General features: G+C 43.4%; 2 protein-coding genes across 3 annotated transcripts in view; both read right to left on the reverse strand.

Moving 5' to 3' along the window:
* SREK1 (splicing regulatory glutamic acid and lysine rich protein 1) overlaps positions 1-2,282 on the reverse strand; it is a 35,852-nt gene extending 33,570 nt beyond the window's left edge. The window contains exon 1 of the mRNA XM_063295585.1: positions 2,078-2,282. Within this exon, the coding sequence (XP_063151655.1) occupies positions 2,078-2,238 (161 nt within the window). The 5' untranslated portion in view covers positions 2,239-2,282. The remainder of the gene's footprint in view (positions 1-2,077) is intronic.
* Positions 2,283-4,133: 1,851 nt separating this feature from the next.
* Positions 4,134-17,871, reverse strand: part of ERBIN (erbb2 interacting protein) — a 65,681-nt gene continuing 51,943 nt past the window's right edge. For both annotated transcript variants that reach the window (XM_063295590.1, XM_063295589.1), the window contains 2 exons: positions 11,778-11,852; positions 4,134-7,233 (listed from right to left, as the gene is read on the reverse strand). In XM_063295590.1, coding sequence (XP_063151660.1) covers positions 7,129-7,233; positions 11,778-11,852 — 180 coding nt within the window. In that variant the 3' untranslated portion in view covers positions 4,134-7,128. The remainder of the gene's footprint in view (positions 7,234-11,777; positions 11,853-17,871) is intronic.

The raw sequence follows: 17,871 nt of genomic DNA on the forward strand, positions 1-17,871 counted from the left end.
ATTTTTATTGTATACCGTTAAGACTAAATTATAATAAACAGCTGGGAATGGCAATATTGAGGAGCAAAGTAAGAAAAATTAATCCCCAAAACTAAAAAAAGCTAAAGAAAAGGAAAAGACAGCAAGTAGCAACATGCATGGATTACTAGTAGTTTCATGTCTCATCTGTGGAGATAATGAAAATTCCTGTCTGCAGTTAGCTTATTTGGAAGATTTAGTATAACGATATTGATTACTGAAATGGAAAGAGAAACGTGCAAAACTATTCAAAATATTTGAATTCAGCAACAAATTGAAAGTGTGCACACAGCTAAAATCTTTTTTTAAACTCCAGGTATGTTTACCAAGTTTCTAGACAACAGAACTTTCAGCCCTACAAGAACACATGACATAGTACAAGAAGGCTTACTTTTTTGTAACTTAATGAAAAACATTTTTATTTTTTACATGAAGTTCAAGTTCTAGATTTACTTGCAGTTCAGGTTTTAGTTTGTAGGATTTGATAACCTCAAATATTTCAGCTGACAAAAGGGGCCTTTTCAAAAACACCTGCCATTTCATTTACATCTGAAAATACTTATTTTCAAGCACAACTTGTTTTTTGTTTCTAGGGACATTCTATCTTACGCATTATATTTTTATCCTTACATATTATTTTTGATCTGAAAAGAATATGAACAAGCACTAAGTACTACGGATATTTTAAATAAGTTGTCCTAGACGTTATCAAATTCCAAATCTTAACAGTGCTATAGCCTTTACTTTGATATTGTCTGCTATCATCACTTTTTATAAAGTTCAAAACTCTGACCTCAGAGTCTTTGCTGAGTCTCCCCATCCCTAGATGTGATTAGAGAAGACTCAGAAGCAAAAATTATCTGCGAGAGCTCCCCTTCTGTGGAATGCCCTTCATTAGATATTAAAAACCCACACTCACTTCTAATATTCAGGAAGCTAGTAAGAGTTTTATTGTAAACTGCCCAGAGTCCCTTTTGGGAGATGGGTGGTGATAAATCTGATTGATTAATTAATTAATTAAGAGCATGGTTTTTTCAATGCCAGATTAATGAAGTAGCTATAAAAGCATTTATAATAAATAAATAAATATTTGATTTTGCATGCATAACTGCTACAAACAAGGTTTATCTTCTTAAAAAAATTATGTCTATCAGAAACATGCTAGGTACCTGCTATGCTATCACACAGCATATTCACATGTAAAATTCTGAGAATCTGATTATAGCAAGTAGTTGTTATACTTTAAGTGTTGGAAATGTTTCTGGTAAACTGTAACAGTTCATCTTCCCTGAACTATAATTCTAGAAACCATTATTGAAAGACTGTAAGATATGTATGCCAGAATTTTAGATTTTACATAAGGTGGTACAGTATCTGCCATTTACCATAAAATGTTAAAAGGGAAGAACCTCCATTTATCCACAATAATGAACTAAGCATGTCTTAAATATCTTGCAATCCTATCCTAGGCATATTGAATTGGCGGTACAGTCCATGCGTTTCAACGAAATCTGTTCCAATTATGTAAGCAAAGGACTGGAGCCGTACAGGGACGTAAACTCGGTTGAAAGAATAAGGCTTACTCCGGAGTAACTGCACAATAGAATCAATTAAAGCGGTTGGATGAGCTGAGGGGGAAGACCCTGGGAAGGAGCTAGAGAGCTTCCCTGCCGCATCTTTTCCAAAGCCAAACAACACGAAGCTCTCACAGAAAGAACCTGTCTGAAAAAGGGTTCGGATCACAGCTTCTCATAAAGAGCGCTAACCTCAACGTCGGAGGCATTTCTCACAGTCCTGAAAAGGAAGATAATGATAGGACTGAGGTGAAACAGGCCACGGTAAAGAGCGAAAAAAAAGAGATCCATGAATAGGCGCCATCTTCACTCCGGGCAACTCTCCTCATAGAAAGTAAAAGCTTCAAAACGGAGCTGCCACCAAGCGCGCCACCAACAACCCACAAGCAAAATGGAGGACGCAGCATCCGGTCAGTTTCTTACACCCCGTTCCCTAAAAGACCGTCATTCCCGCCATCCTCTATGGCTTCCCGGGCCTCACTTACTCCGGAGGGTAAAGGCGCAACTCCTCAATATCACCTAGGAAACCGAAAAGCGTCCGCATCTGCTCACTAGTAACCGCGGAGGATAAATTAGTGACTTGAATAACCGAAGTAGGAGTTAAAGGGAAGCCGAGAGGTACCCCGATTCCACCGCTGTTCATCATGATGGCGGCAAGTTCACTGCCTGACCAAGCCAACGCACGTAGGCGACGAGACGGAAGTTATCATAGAAAAGGCGTCCCTTCCTAGAGTGTATATACGTTGCGCCTTTTCCGTTCACGTGGCTTTCCTTTTGGTGGGAGTTACTGTACCGCTTTTCCCGGGGGTACGGTTTGCCTAGGAAGTGGGTTTTATATTGAAAGTGAGGGGGGCGGTAGAGATTTTGGACTTTCATTGTTAACCAACGGTGATGAATTATCCCGCCATCATGTGAATTGAAGTCGGGAAGGGACAAGTTGGAGAAGAGTATTCTATGGCCAAAGCACCCCGAATACATAAACCGCTGCACAATGCGAAGTCCAGTCTTCCCTCGCTTATGGTAGGGCTAAGTTCCGGAAAACCCCGCATAAAGGAAATTCGCACACAGTGAGACACCAAACCAGTGGGGGAAAAAGGGGCTGCGGTATATGATGTCATATTTTGTAACCCAATGGCAGTGACCAGTACGCTCATAATTTTTACAGCCTTATTCTTAAGCACTACATCACTCAAATGTGTTTTCTTTTTTGTCTGATGTTTTACATACAGTGAAAGCGGTTTCTCCATCTTTTCTATAGCTGGAATGCTTCGTGGCATTTAGAATTTTATTTGCATTCTTTATTACGTTGCACAGAGATTTTTTGTTGTTGATTGTGCACACAGATTAGCCCACGTTAAAAGCTCATCCTAGGGCTGAGGCGCCTTTACCAGCTTCAGTGTGACATACTACATTCAACTCCTAAGTGTTAGATTCTTTTCATTTGGGGTAACAGGTTTGGACAAGATGTTGGTGACTGTTTTGACCCCTAGTAGCAATAGCAGCTTTTGCAGAAGTGAGGAGATAGGATCCACAGCAAGCAGAATAGGATGGTAAGAGCATGAGTGAAAACAGAAAGGGGGAAGAAATCCTGGCGTATTTTGACTTTTGTGCTAATTGACTATGCTGGCACAAGTCGTATTTTTTTCACATAAAGTGAATTCATGTGTGGAAATTATCCAATGAAATCTGTACCTCCTGATCTTTTCATGGCTCTTTGAAAATCTGAGAGAGGGCAGTCCATATATCAGGGAAAGGCTCTTCCAAAGCAAGGATTGGGCATCACTGAGAAGGCCCAAGCAGCAGAGCCCAGCAGATGGCATTCTCTCAGTAGTGTGATTCTCAACAAGCCCCCTCTCCTGGGGACAGACAACTTGGGCAGATGGAACTCAGAGAAGTGGTTTCAGAGATATCTAGTCCCTGAACAACATAGCAGATGTAGGAGAGGCACTCCCCCCAAATTTTGGACATTTCCTTCTAGGTAGTCGATTAGCTCAGAAGAAAAAGAGCCCAATTAAGGTTCAGATTTTGAACCACTTGGTTCCTGGATGTGAAATGGGCAACAGCCTTAAGGAAGCAAAATGCCTCGGACTAGCTCTGACAATTTTGTAATTATGTTAAATATGTTCATATTTTCAAAATGAACCACTTATTTGATTTGCAACACTACTACTCTCAAACATTAGTAATTAGCATTGGATTTGTGTTAATAATAATGCAAATAGAGCTCCCACAATGCAGAATTCATAGATTTAGACCTGGAAAAGCATTATCTCCAAATCTGTTGCCACTGATAAATGGCTGCGCATTTCATCTGATAGTACTTTAATATATCTAGCTGTCTATCTTCTTCAGGAATAGCAGTCAGAGGTTCTCTGCAAGCTAGTACGGAATTATGACTTTCTTCTTGGGTTCATGCATTCTATCTACTTCAAATAATCTATTACTTTTTAAAAGAAAAATAAATCATTCCAGAGGGGAAAGTTTCAACAATTTAGAAAACTTCAGACTGATGTGAATTGAAACCAATAAAGTACACATAACTTTAAAGAGCATTAGTTTATTATCTATTCTCCATGTGTTACTCCAGAAACAATTTAATTATATACAAAAATTTGGAATGCTGAATAAATGCTGATCAATAAAAACATTACAGAGCTGCTGACAAGGGAATAGTTATTTTAAAAAGTAGTATACAGCAAATTAATGATAAAGGCTTGTATCTGTGTGTCACTTATTGCTATGATTGTGTTCACAGGATGTGTTCAAGTATGTACATTTTTTAAACTCCAGTCAAAAACAGTAAAAAAAAATATTTACACAATAAATATGTGGGAATTTTTCCAAAAATTTCACTTGAACTGATTCTTTAAAGAACTGTTACAAAAAAACCTGAATTGATAATATGATCCATTCTATACCTAATCCACCAACTTTCCAGATATATTTTGACAAAATGAGAAACATTAGAAATCCATGCCTTCAAAAAAAGTTTTCCTGTTTCAGTGAGCTTCTTTTTCAACAACCTCTCTCAAACATATATTCTGACAAACGTATAGGGCAGTGTTTCTCAACCATGGCAACTTTAAGATGTGTGGACTTCAACTCCCAGAATTCCCAAACCAGCAACTTCAACTTCTGGCAGTTGAAGTCCACACATCTTAAACTTGCCAAGGTTGAGAAACACTGGTATAGGGAATAATGCATTTCAAAATGTGAGTTTTTTCCCCACAAAATAACCTTAAGCAATATTTTATTTCCTTGCAAGCAGACTAAAAGCACCAATTTTTCTTGCATTGTTACTTTAAACAATAAGAATTTTTGTCAATGTTTTTGAATTTTGAAAATAGTTCAAAATTTTGAAAAAATTATTCAAATGAAATCCTAATTTAGTTTAGAATGTTTTATCATTTCATACAAAATGCAATATATTGGGACAATTTATTTCATCCTTATGTCTTGTATGCAAAGATAAATTGAGTCCATGATCAGTTTTGAGACTTTTTAATCTTTCACATAATTATGGTTTTGTTTATTTATATTCCCTTTATTAAAAGACTGAATAATTAAAAGCAGTGAATATGTAAATCACTGAATAAACTGTAAATAAAAACAGCAACACTGAAGCCTGTCATGATATAGCTTTTTTTGTTTTTTAAAGGTTGACAGCACACAGAAAACAAGTGAGTTTTACCAAAATACAACACATTTCTGCTAATATAAAAAAATCAATGCCTATGTAAATATTAATGAAATCAACTAAAGTTAATGTACAAAGAGTTGTTAAAGGGTTTCAATTAAAATTAAGAATTATATGCATTACAATATTCAGTTAATTTTTTTGAAGTGCAATATCATTGGTGTTTATGTATTTAAAAAGTACTGACAGTTACCAATGTAGATTCTTTTCCACTCAAGTATACTTTTGCAAAATCTATAATAAACTGGTGCTCTGCTAGATTTCTTTTTAAAACTATTAATTTCTGTTAAAATTTCAATTAACTGAGTATTTTTCCATTCACCTTTAAAAACAGTTACTTGTGTTCTATGGCACTTTTCTATGGTCCATAATAACTATGTATTACTTATTATCTTGTGGATTAGGCAATCTCATCTGTTACATAACGAAAATGAAGAAAATAAACATTTGTCGTAAACAAAATTATGTATAATCCAATATTTTATACAAGTAATAAGGAACAAAGGCAGTTTGTAATAAATCTTATATTAATATAATTAGAAACCCTTTAATGACTCTGAAGTGTCTAGTTCACATTTAATGTCACCTGTAGGAACAGCCCTTTGAGGAAGATCATACAAGCTGGTGGGCCCAAAATACCTCTCCCTTTGCAACCTTCCAGTAGCAACCTTCCATCACTGTGTCACATAACCTGGCTTTGGTTACAGCTCCATGCGTATCATTTCCTTTTTGTCTCACAAGACAATTGAAGGCCAAATAAAATCAAGAGTTCTTTCTGAGTCATTTATTCCTGGGCAGCCCAGTCTTCATAGGGCTCAGTATCATAAGCCCCATTAAAAGGAGCACAGCTTTTCTATTCAGAACATGCACGTAAAAATTCAATGCATCTATGCATCATGATACATTACAGGCAACACAGCAAAAACTGGCCATTTCAGTTTCTTGTTTAAAAAATGTATAAATAAGTTGAATGTGGAGCAATTCATACAAGGCAGGAGAAAATCATCCTTTTATATAAAACCAGGGGTTTTTTAAACAAGAGAATACCTTCTCAGTACAACTCCATAGTGCGCACACACACAAAAAAACCCTTGTTTTTTTAAAAACAAAACTAAATTACATGTAGGAATATGACAGGCAATGGATTTGATATGAACCAATCCTGTAGAACTTTCAGAAGTATATTTATAGTCTCTGCCTAAAAAAAACTTCATGTTTTATTGCATTTTTTTTCTATTGGTAGACATAGATTCTCACATTAAGTTCCTCACCCCTTCTTTTTTTTACTTCATACTTTTACCTGGCCTTTTAATTTAATCCAATCACTCCACTTTCAATCTACCAATTCATCTATACAATATGCACATTGCAAAGCCAACTTTTAAAATTTCTTACCAACATCTACCAAAGTGGTTTCAACAAATATAGTAAAAATCAGTGAACAAAAATTAAAGGCAACAAAACTGCTATAGGACAGAAAGCCCTGCCATCTGTCCACTGGCTACAATGGAGGCTCCTTGTACACAAAGTTCTTCAATGTATATGAATTATCCACAAAATAAACCTACCATCTGTACAAAATACACCACAGGTTTGTTCTTGGAGGAGTGATCCTTGATTGCTACAATGCTTTAAAACAATTTAACCTCTAGTTACCATATGCATTTCCATAACTGTTTCATTTATATTCTTTACAGTGGTTTTTCCCCATAACCACAAATTCATTATTTTATTACTGTACATAGTTTTAAAAGTTTTGCATACAAAAATAATCAAAATATTCAGTTTTCCACAAGTCCTTCAAAAATTACACAGACATTTCCTCTTCTTCCACAGTATTTAAGAAAGCTCTCGAACAATAACAAGTTCCACTGTGTTCTGAAAAGTCTTTAGCAAAGATACTGCTTGGCCATGATCAATACTGATGAAGCTATATCCATTCGCCTGGAAAGAAACAGAAATGTTAATAAATTAAAAGCAAAATCTTTTCAATAATTTTTTTTAAATGTATTTCTGTTTTTGAACCTTATTTTTGTTTTTGAACAAAAGCTATTCAAATGAAATTCTAATTTAGCATTTAAAAAAAATCCATATTGTCTTTTCCAATAAAATTTTGGTTAAAGAGGAAAGCAAAAGAACAAACATGTTCATATGTTCAATATACAGTCACAGCCACTATCTCCTACTTCCAGGAAATGAATTAACAAAATCATTATCATCGCCACAGTTGAAACTGTAAAACCACCAAATCCTGAAATGTTAGTATTTCTGCATTAGCAATTTTAACTATCTGGAAATTCTTCCAAATACCATTTCACCATATGACGTCAAATGATAATACCCCTCCCTGCTTTTATTTAGAATCAAAACCTTACCTACAATTTTATTTATTTTTAATAATTTGGAATATTTTTTTTCAGGGTGGCTTGCAATATATGACAGAGAAGAGAGACAGTATCTTAATAGACTTTCTTCCTGATTTTTTTTTTACAGAATTTACCTCCCAGATTTCCATTTCTTTTCTAGATATCTATTTGTTGTCACCCTTTCAGTATCACACAACCAAGATATACAATATCCAAGTCTGACCAAATTATTTTGTATATGAAAGAAAAAATGCTCTAAAACAAACAAAACTAATAATCAATTGCCATTATCACTTTAACACTGAAATATCCTTATGTTGTTTCACTGTACTACTTCTTTTCACCTGGGTTCAGGTGAGGCTGTAGAAGATACTGAACCAATGCCTATTATTCATTAAGAGATACGACCTGAATACATTAAAAGTATTTCATTGACTTTTGGTCCATTTTAAAACATAACTGGAAAATCTGTTGCTAACCTTTGAAAACTGTGCAGTTCAGAACCCAGTTACCTGAATGCTTGCCCCCAACACACTCTGAAGTTGGGGGGGGAATGAAGGGTTCAGACAGAAGAAGACAGAACTTTGTAGAAATAGCACTATGCTCATACTTCACTGGACTGCATTAATTTTAAATACAAAAATACTTCATATTTCAATTGGGGGAGTCACATACCTGAACATTCATCTGTAGAAATATAGTAGTATAATCAGAATAACCATACACATAAACTAAATGTCAGTAGGATTGTTTGTTTGTTTGTTTATCTATCTATCTATCTGTCAGTCAGTCAGTCAGTCAGTCAGTCAGTCAGTCAATCAATCAATCAATCACATTTATATGGCCACCCATCTCACGAAAAGCAACTCTGGGCAATATACACCAATCCAATAAAAACAACATACAAATTCATCAAAACAGTAATTATAAAAATATAAAAAGTCATTATTAAAAATAGAAATATCAAAATTTAAAAAATATACAAACCACACGGACAGAGTAAAGATATCAACCACAATAGAGCCATCTAAGAACATCTCTGGTTCCCTGAGATCCCCAGGCCTTGTGACATAACCAGGTCTTGTGGGACTTCCAGAACAATAGCAGGGATGGGGCTAACCTAACTTCGGGCAGGGGAGAGAAATGTTCATAAGGCAGGTGCCACGGCACAGAAGGCCCACTTCCTGGGACCCACCAAAAGTAAGTCCCTGGCAGATGTTACCCGCAACATGCCTTCTCTGCCAGATCTAATGGGATGGGCTGATGTAATCAGGGATAGGCAGTCCCTCGGATAACCTGGCCCCATACCATTATGGACTTTAAAGGTCAATCAACACCCTGAATTTGACCCGAAAACAAACCAGCAACCAATGCAGCTCAAAGAGCAGAGGTGTGACATGTGCTGTTCTGGAAGCACACATAACTGCCCGCGTTGCTGCATTCTGTACCAGTTGAAGTTTCCAGGGCAGCCCCATGTACAGCACATTACAGTGATCCAATTGGGAGGTGACTAGGGCATGAGTGATTGTGAGCAGAGCCCCCCAGTCCAGGAAAGGGCACAACTGGCACACAACACAAAGCTGTGCAAAGGCCATCACAGCTACAACTGCCACCTGTTCTTTGAGCAGGGGTCATGGGTCTAGGAGGATCCCCCAGACTGTGCACTGGGTCTGTCTGGGGCAGTGCCACCCCATCCAGCACTAAATATGGCATAGTCCTAGAACCAGCAGGCCCCAAACCCCAAGCCACTCAGTCTTGCCAGGGTTCAGCTGAAGCCTGTTTTCCCCATCCAGACCTGCACAGCCTCCAGGCACTGGGAGAAGACGTCCACGACATCAGTTAATTCACCAGTGGCAGAGATGTATAGTTGGGCATTATGAGCATACTGATGATACCCCACCTCATGGCAGCAGATGAGCTCACCCAGCAGCCTCATGTAGATGTTAAATAGGAGAGGGGAGAGCACTGAACCCTGTGGCACCCTACATTGTAGGAGCCGAGAGCAGGATCTCTCCTCCCCAATCACCACAAACTGAAATCAACCCTGGAGAAAGGAGGTAAACCAGTACAACACCCCCAATCCTCTGAGCCAATCCAGAAGGATACCATGGTTGATGTTATCGAAAGCTGCCAAGAGGTCAAGTAGGGCAAGGATGGATGCACAACCCCCATCCTGCCCAGACCAGAGATCATCCAAAAGTGTGACCAATGTCATTTCCATTTCCATTTCCAAGTGTGAATCCTGACTGAAAAGGATCCGGATAATCCACTTCATCCAAGGCTCTCTGGAGCTGCTGTGCAACCACCTTCTCAACCACCTTCCCCAAAAAGGCAGGGGAGGTTAGATACTGGATGAAAATTGTCCAGTATAGAGGGGTCCAGCAATGGCTTCTTGAGGAGGGGGGAACCAAGGCCTCTTTAAGAAGCAAAGGAACAAACCCCTCACATAAAGAAGAATTAACCATTGCTAGAACCCACTCAATGACACTCGCCAGGCCACTTTAACAAGCCAGAAGGGGCATGGATCTAAAGAGCAGGTGACTGAGCTCACAGTTCTAAGGTCCCTGTCCACTTCTTCAGGTCCAACAGGTTCAAACCATTCCCAGATAACCAGGCAGGACTCCATCCCAAGCATCTCTAGACCTGCAACAAGGCCGACGTCCAACTGCGAGTAAATTCAAGCAATTTTGTCCAACAGCTGCTGAGCAAATTCCTCCACACGTCACTACAAAAGCTTCCCCGAGCTCCCTTTACCCAAGAGGGCTCGTCTCACCCAAAACAGGGCTGTTGAACAGCAATCTGTGGTTGCAATAAGGACTCCTATCTCAGATTTTCATGTGGAGGGATTTATTATGTTAGAGGCTGCTATGGACTGAAGGCACATTGAGTCAAGAAAGCATCTTCAGACAGTCCTCTACTTACAAATAGGTTACATTCCAAGAGGCTGTTCATAAGTCCAACCAAACGAACATATGCGGTGTGCCGTAAACTAACTCTTTCCCACCTTCTCCCACCTTCTGGGACTTCGTAGGTTGGAGTTGCGGACAGATTTGTTCATATTGGCAAAAGTTCATAAGCAGAAGACTGAGGTAGTCCTCGACTTACATTGCCAATTGGGACTGGAATTTCCATCACTAAGTGATCTGGTCGTAAAGCGCTACTGCATTGCTTAGCAACAGCAATCCCTGCACTCCAGTTGTTATCATTAACCAAATCTTACTGTCATTAGGTTAACCAAGTCAGTGGGGAAGCTGGCAGGAAGTTGCAAGTCCCAGGTGGCTCTCAAGCAGGCTGGCAGGCAGGTAAGTGGCTACTGCTGGGTGGAGGGGGCATGAGAGTGTGTGCAAGGGTGCGAGGGAGGCGCAGTATGGTTTGGGGAGGGTGCACGAGGGTGTGAGGGAGGTGTGGCGAGGGTCAGGGAGGGGGTGTGAAGGGGTGCAAAGGAGGCATGGTGAAGCTCTGGAAGGGGGCATGAGGGGGTGCTTGAGGTGGTAAGGCATGGTGAGGTCAGGGAGGTGCTGTGAGGCTCAGAGAGGGTGTAAGGGGGTGCACAATGGTGCGAGGAAGGTGAGGTTTGGGGGAGGTTTGGGGGTAGGGGGGACTTACCTCAGTGACTTGCGACCTTCCCTGCCAGCTTCCCCATCGATTTTCTGGGGAAGCCAGCAGGGAAGGTCACAAACGGCGATTATGCAATCATGGGGTGCTGCAACCACTTGTAAGTGCGAGCCAGTTGCCAACCACCCAGATCACGATCACGTGACCATAGTGGTGCTGGGATTGCCAGAACTCTGAGGACCGGTAATAACCATCATTTGTTCAACACTGTCACAACTTTGAATGGTCATAAGTCGAGGACTACCTGTATTTGCTGTATTAAATACTGCAAATCATAACTGATACATTACTTGCTCTATTCAAGAGTTGGCACCAGTGAATTAATTCAACATTCAAACAGAACAGTAAATTAGGGCTGTCAAGTTAATAAACACTGGAACAAATAAGGAAACGATATGAAGAGTCTGAAGGGGTAAACAGCAGTAAAACTCAGAAAAGTGGAAGAATCATACAGACAAAGGCATACTATTGTTGAAAATAACTGATGAATACTTTAATCTACATTACCTGAATGATTTTATCTCCTGGCTGCAACAGTTTGGATGCAGGTCCTTCAGGCTGTACTCTAGTCACAAATATACCCTTCAAGAAAACAAAAAGAAAAGTGATATTGAGCTTAAAATAGATAAACATGTATTTGTGCTGGACAGGTGTTAATAGCAGCAGCAGAGTTGAAACTGGTTACATGATTTTGCACAAAAAAAAAGTTTCAGATTTTAAATCATAATAACTCATGCATGTTATTAAGCCCACTAACAAAGACATGTGTAGGGGAGGTATGGGTTTAAGAAGGGCAGGGAGGGGATATGTGGGACTCTCTCGCCCAATTTCTGGATAATTCTACATCTGCACTTGCCTCTATTATAAAATATAGTAGGTAGTAATGAAAATCAAGAATTGAAATGAACCCACCTTAGTATTAGAATATTAGATTGTATCAGTCTGTACCACACAAGTAGAATATCTTCAGTGGGAACTGCTAATATTCTAAATCTTTTCTATTGTATAAAACTTTTACTTCTGCTTTGGCAAAGCTCCTGGCCATGAACCTATAATGAAACTTCCAAATTCCCAAGCCTCCCCTCGGTTTTAAATAATCCAATTCTTTCACTCCAAAACTGGTGGGGAGGGAATTGGCTATTTATCCAACTAGGGTAATTGTGGTGAGCAGATTTGCTGAAGCCTAATCTGTTGGCGAAGATTATTGAAAACTGCCAGATGAACTAACAAATCAGTTTTAGAAGAATGTTCCCTAGAGGCGAAGATAACTAGGCTTAGACTCTCATACTTTGGGCACATTGTCAGGAAAGACTGATCACTTGAAACGGACATCGTGTTTGGTAAAGTCGAGGACCAGCGGAAAAGAGGAAGACCTTCAATGCCATGGATTGATACAATTACCACAACAATGGATGCAAACATTGGAACAGTCAGGCATATGGTGCAAGACCGAATAGCATTTTGTTCTGTTATACATAGGGTTGCCATGAGTCATAAATGACTCGACGGCAACTAACAACAACAACAACAATGAAAAGCCTTAATGGATAGAGGGGTGATCATTAATTACATTGGTAATTGATCTCATGGATTCTGAAAAGGGTGGAGCTGTACCATTAGGATTATCAGCCTACAGGCATCACTTTGGTACTAATTTCTGTTAGCCGGCACCTATAGGTATCGCTAGGCTGTTAAGTCTTCTCAATAATATGACAGATCCTACAGTGAAATCTGTTAATTTAGAGAGCCATAAAGTAAGTATGCCTACTTCCTAAACAGTGGATTGACTGATGTAACTTGTAAGATATGACAATCAAGTGAGTTAGTAAATCAAAGTTCATAAAATAAAATCCTTTATCCTGATTTAAATTGTTAGTTTTTTTTATTTTCCTATAATAATAAGATTTACCTTTCAAATTATAAAAATGTACATAAACTTAGATTATAATGTCAGAGAAGCATTATGTCAGCACTTATTTATTTTATGAATCCAACTGCTATGTTAATTCAAGCATCATGTTAATTTAAGCATCTTTATTTTCTTAGGTCTTTTTCTCTTTCCACAAATTTCTAAATTCTCTTCCAACAACAGACTGACTTTAGAGATCAACTGTATTCTCTTTGTAAAATTAGCCAAGCTCATATACAATTCCATATATATCAGAGATTATAATAATAAATAGGTGAAAGAAGCTCATACAAACTCTCTTTGAACATTACAATGAGCTAGATTTTTATAGCATCTGGCATTACAATTTATGCTATAACTGTAGAGTTGAAAATACCCAAGTCGCGGGCTTGGGGGGCCCTTTCCCCTGGGGGCGCGGCTGGTGGGGGGGGCCCGCGGGGAAAAGGGTGTTCAGGGGCCGGTTCGGCTTGTCGCCCCTTTGGCTTGTCGGGGTACGTCCGGTGGAATGCCCAGGTCAGGTCTGGCGCCTTGACGTGTTGCGCCGCCACCCATTCTGGGTGGGGGAAGTGTTTCCACCTCACCAGGTAGTGTAGCGTTCCCCGTTGACAGCGTGAGTCGAGTATGTCTCTTACTTCAAAATGTTGTTGGCCGTCGATCATCACTGGGGAGGGCAGTGGCGTGCTCGGGTGCCATCGAGAGGTGGTTGCAGGTTTCAGGAGGCTGGTGTGAAATATCGGGTGGAGTCTCCGTAGATTGTGCGGCAGGTCCAGGCGTATTGCCACCGGGTTCACTATCTGTGTTACTCGAAGCGGCCCAATATACTTAGGCCCCAGTTTTTTCGAGGGTTGAGATGACTTCAGGAATTTGGTGGATAGGTAGACCATATCCCCTGCCTGGAACGTCGGTTGCTGGCGCCGGTGCTTGTCGGCCTGCTCTTTGTAGGCCGCCTGTGCTTCCTTCAGCGCTGCCGTGATTATTGGCCACGATTCCGCAATCTTCCGTCCCCAGTCACTAGCGTCCACTTGGGGTCCCGGGGGTTGTGGTAGCTCCGGTATGGGTACGAAGTCGCGCCCCGAGACTACTTCGAACGGGGTTTTCCCCGTGCTCGTGTGGACGGTGTTATTATATGCGACTTCTGCAAACGGGAGCGGTTCGACCCAGTCGTCTTGGTGGTAGTTGGTGTATGAGCGTATGAATTGTTCTAGGGTGGCATTGAGGACCTCTGTGGCTCCGTCCGTCTGGGGGTGCCAGGCCGTGGATAGGGCTTGTTGGGTCCCTGTCAGCTTTAGGAAGGCCCGCCAGAATTTCGAAGTGAATTGTGTGCCCCTGTCGGTCACCACGCGTGCGGGACATCCGTGTAACCTGTACACGTGTATAAGGAAGAGTTTGGCTAGTTGTTGGGCGGACGGGACCGATGAGCAGGGGATGAAGTGGGCCTGTTTCGAAAAGTAGTCTTTCACCACCCAAATGGCCGTTTTCTTCTGGCTGGGTGGGAGATCTACTATGAAATCCATGGAGATTTCCTCCCATGGGCGGGAGGGCTCCGCCACCTTTTGTAAATGTCCCAGGGGCTTACCTGGTGCCCGTTTGGCCCTGGCGCATGTCGGGCAGGACGCTACATAGGCTTTCACGTCCCGTCTCAGCGCGGGCCACCAGAATTGACGTCGTGTTAGGTGCAGGGTCTTTAGGAACCCGAAGTGTCCCGCTCGCTTGGTGTCGTGGGATCTGCGCAAGATCGCCTGGCGTTGCGAGTCCGGGACATATATTCTGCCTTCCCCCCATGCCAGGTCCTGTGCCATCGTCACCTTGTCGGGGTTTGCTAGGAGCCAAGGGTCGGTTTTGAGGGCGGCGGTGAGGTCCGCGCGTATCCCCCCTGGCAGTTGCGGTTGGCGCCGTCTGGTCACTGGTTGCTCCACCATCGGTTGTGCCATGGGGTTGGGCTGCCTCCAAGCTCCGCTCCGGGTGGTCACAGCCATCCCCAGCTGGGAAGCGGATAGGACCGTCCCGATCATGTCTGGGGCGGGCTCCTCGTCTTGGGGCGGTCGGGAGAGGGCGTCAGCCAGGAAGTTCTTTTTGCCCGGCATGAACTTCAGCTGAAAGTTGAAGCGGCTGAAGAATTGGGCCCATCTGACCTGTTTTGGGCTGAGGCGTCTGGGCGTTCGGAGGGCCTCGAGGTTCCGGTGGTCTGTCCAGACCTCAAATGGTTCGGTGGCTCCTTCCAGTAGGTGCCTCCATGTTTCCAATGCCGATTTCACCACGAAGGCTTCCTTCTCCCAGACGTGCCAGCGCCTTTCTGTCTCAGAGAATTTCCTCGACAGGTAGGCACATGGTTTCAGGACTCCTGTGGGGTCCTTTTGGAGTAGGATGGCCCCCAGGGAGAAGTCTGAGGCGTCGGCTTGGACCACGAACGGCCGTTCTGGGTCTGGGTGTGCAAGGATTGGCTCCGTGGTGAACAGCACTTTCAGCCTGTTGAATGCGGTTTGGCACGCGGGAGTCCAATTTAGTACGTGCCCGGGTTCTTGGCGCGTCGTGTGTCCCCCACCCCTTTAGTTTTGAGGAGGTCTGTTAGGGGGAGGGCTATCTCCGCGAACCCCCGTGCGAATGACCTGTAAAAATTCGCGAAGCCAAGGAAGCTCTGGAGTTGGCGCCTGTTACGGGGGCGTTCCCAATTCACCACCGCCTCGACTTTTGCGGGGTCCATCTCTATGCCTTCTCTGGAGATTCGATACCCCAGGTAGTCTAGGCGTGCTTTATGGAATTCGCACTTTGAGGGTTTGGCATAGAGTTTCGCCCTTTTTAGCTTGTCGAGGACTTGTCTGACTAGGGTCACGTGTTCCTCGTGCGTTTTGGAGTAGATAAGGACGTCGTCTATGTAGACCAGGACCCCTTTGAACAGGTGTTCATGCAGAACCTCATTGATGAGCTGCATGAACACCCCCGGGGCCCCTGCTAGTCCGAATGGCAGCACTTTGTACTGAAAGGCGCCTAGGGGGCAGTTGAACGCAGTTTTCCATTCGTCCCCCTCCCTGATTCGGATTTGGTAGTACGCCTCGCGAAGGTCCAGCTTGGAGAATACTCTGCCCGTGGACAGGTGGGCGAGCATGTCTTTCACGAGGGGTAAGGGGTATTTATTGGATAGGGAAGCTGCGTTGAGGCCCCGATAGTCGGTGCAGAGCCGTAGGGTGCCGTCTTTTTTCTCTCGGAATAAGACGGGCGCTCCAACCGGTGAGCATGCCGGCTCTATGAATCCCCTCTCTAGGTTTTTGTCGAACTCCCGGAGGGTTGCCATCTCCTTCGGGGTCATCGAGTAAATCTTCGGCCTAGGTAAGGGGACATCGGGCAGCAGGTCAATCCTGCAGTCCGTCTTGCGGTGGGGGGATAGTTGATCAGCTTCCGCCTCTCCGAAGACCTCTGAGAAGTCAGCGTATTGCTCCGGTAGGTCTTCTGGGGTAGCTGTGTTGTCCTGGGTTGCCGCCTCTGCTTGTCCCACAGTGGGGTTGGTCCTGCCCGCCGGAACTGGCGCCCGGTACTCGCCGTCGTCGAATCGGAAGGTGCGGGTCTTCCAGTCGATGCGCGGGTTGTTTGTTGCGAGCCATGGTATTCCCAAGACTACGATGGGCCGTCCTATGTGGGTTACCACGAATGATGTTCGTTCGGTGTTGGTACCCATTTGTAGGGTGACCGGCTCGGTCTGCATCGTGGCTGGTGTCCCTCCCGCTGTTGAGCCGTCCAGCTGGTGAAATGCCAGCGGCGTGGGGAGGGGGAGGCAGCGTAGGTCGAGTTTTGCGACTATGTCGGGGTGGATCAGGTTTTTCGAGCACCCCGAGTCCACTAGTGCCGCGGCCGTGGTGGCTCCGTTGCCCACAGAGAGCTTGATTGCCACCATTATTACGGAGCTTTCGCCGCTCTGTCGAAGTGATCCGCGCCTCTGTCCCACCACCTGCCTCGCGGCGCGTTTTAAGGCAGGCGGGGAGCGTTTCCCGCCGGCTGGTCTGGGTCTACGGTGTCCTCTCCCCCCCAGTAAGCGTCCCAGCCTTCGTCCGGTGTCGCTGTGGCTCCAGTCATTCGGCGGTGGGGGGGGGCGGCGGGTTAGTTGGTTTGAGATTAGGTTTCAGTGCGGGTTTAGGAGCGCTAGCTGGGGTTCGGTTGGAGAAGCAATCTGCCGTTTTGTGCCCCATTTTTCCACACCTCCCGCAGGGCCCGCGAGTAAATTTCTTCCTTGGATATGTGGGACCGGCTGTCCCCACGTGTGGCGCGGGTACCTTTGGGTAGGTGTTGGTTTTGTCTTCCGTCGTTGCCATTAGGAAGGTGCGGTGCGCGTGTTCTGCTCTCCCCGCGAGGTGGATCCAGCCTTGCAGAGTCTCCGGATCGTCCCGGTAGAGAGCCCATTGAAGTACTTCGCGGTTGAGCCCCCTTTTGAGCATTTCTAGCAGGGTGGTCTCGGACCAGTCGTTGATCTTCCCTGCGAGGGCTTTAAATTCGAGGGCGTAGTCCAGGACAGTGCGTGCGCCCTGTTTGAGGCTTTGGAGTGCGCTTTTAGCCCTCTCTTTGGCTAGCGGGTCCTCAAAGTAGCGCTTCATCTCGGTGATGAAGGCATGGAAGTCAGAGAGGGCGGGGGAGTTGGACTCATACATTTGGACGTACCAGTCCGCCGCCCGGTCTTGTAGTTTGATCGCCACGGCTGCGATCTTG

Source organism: Candoia aspera, chromosome 2 (genome assembly GCF_035149785.1).
Source record: "Candoia aspera isolate rCanAsp1 chromosome 2, rCanAsp1.hap2, whole genome shotgun sequence".
In the NCBI taxonomy this organism is placed as follows: Eukaryota; Metazoa; Chordata; class Lepidosauria; order Squamata; family Boidae; genus Candoia; species Candoia aspera.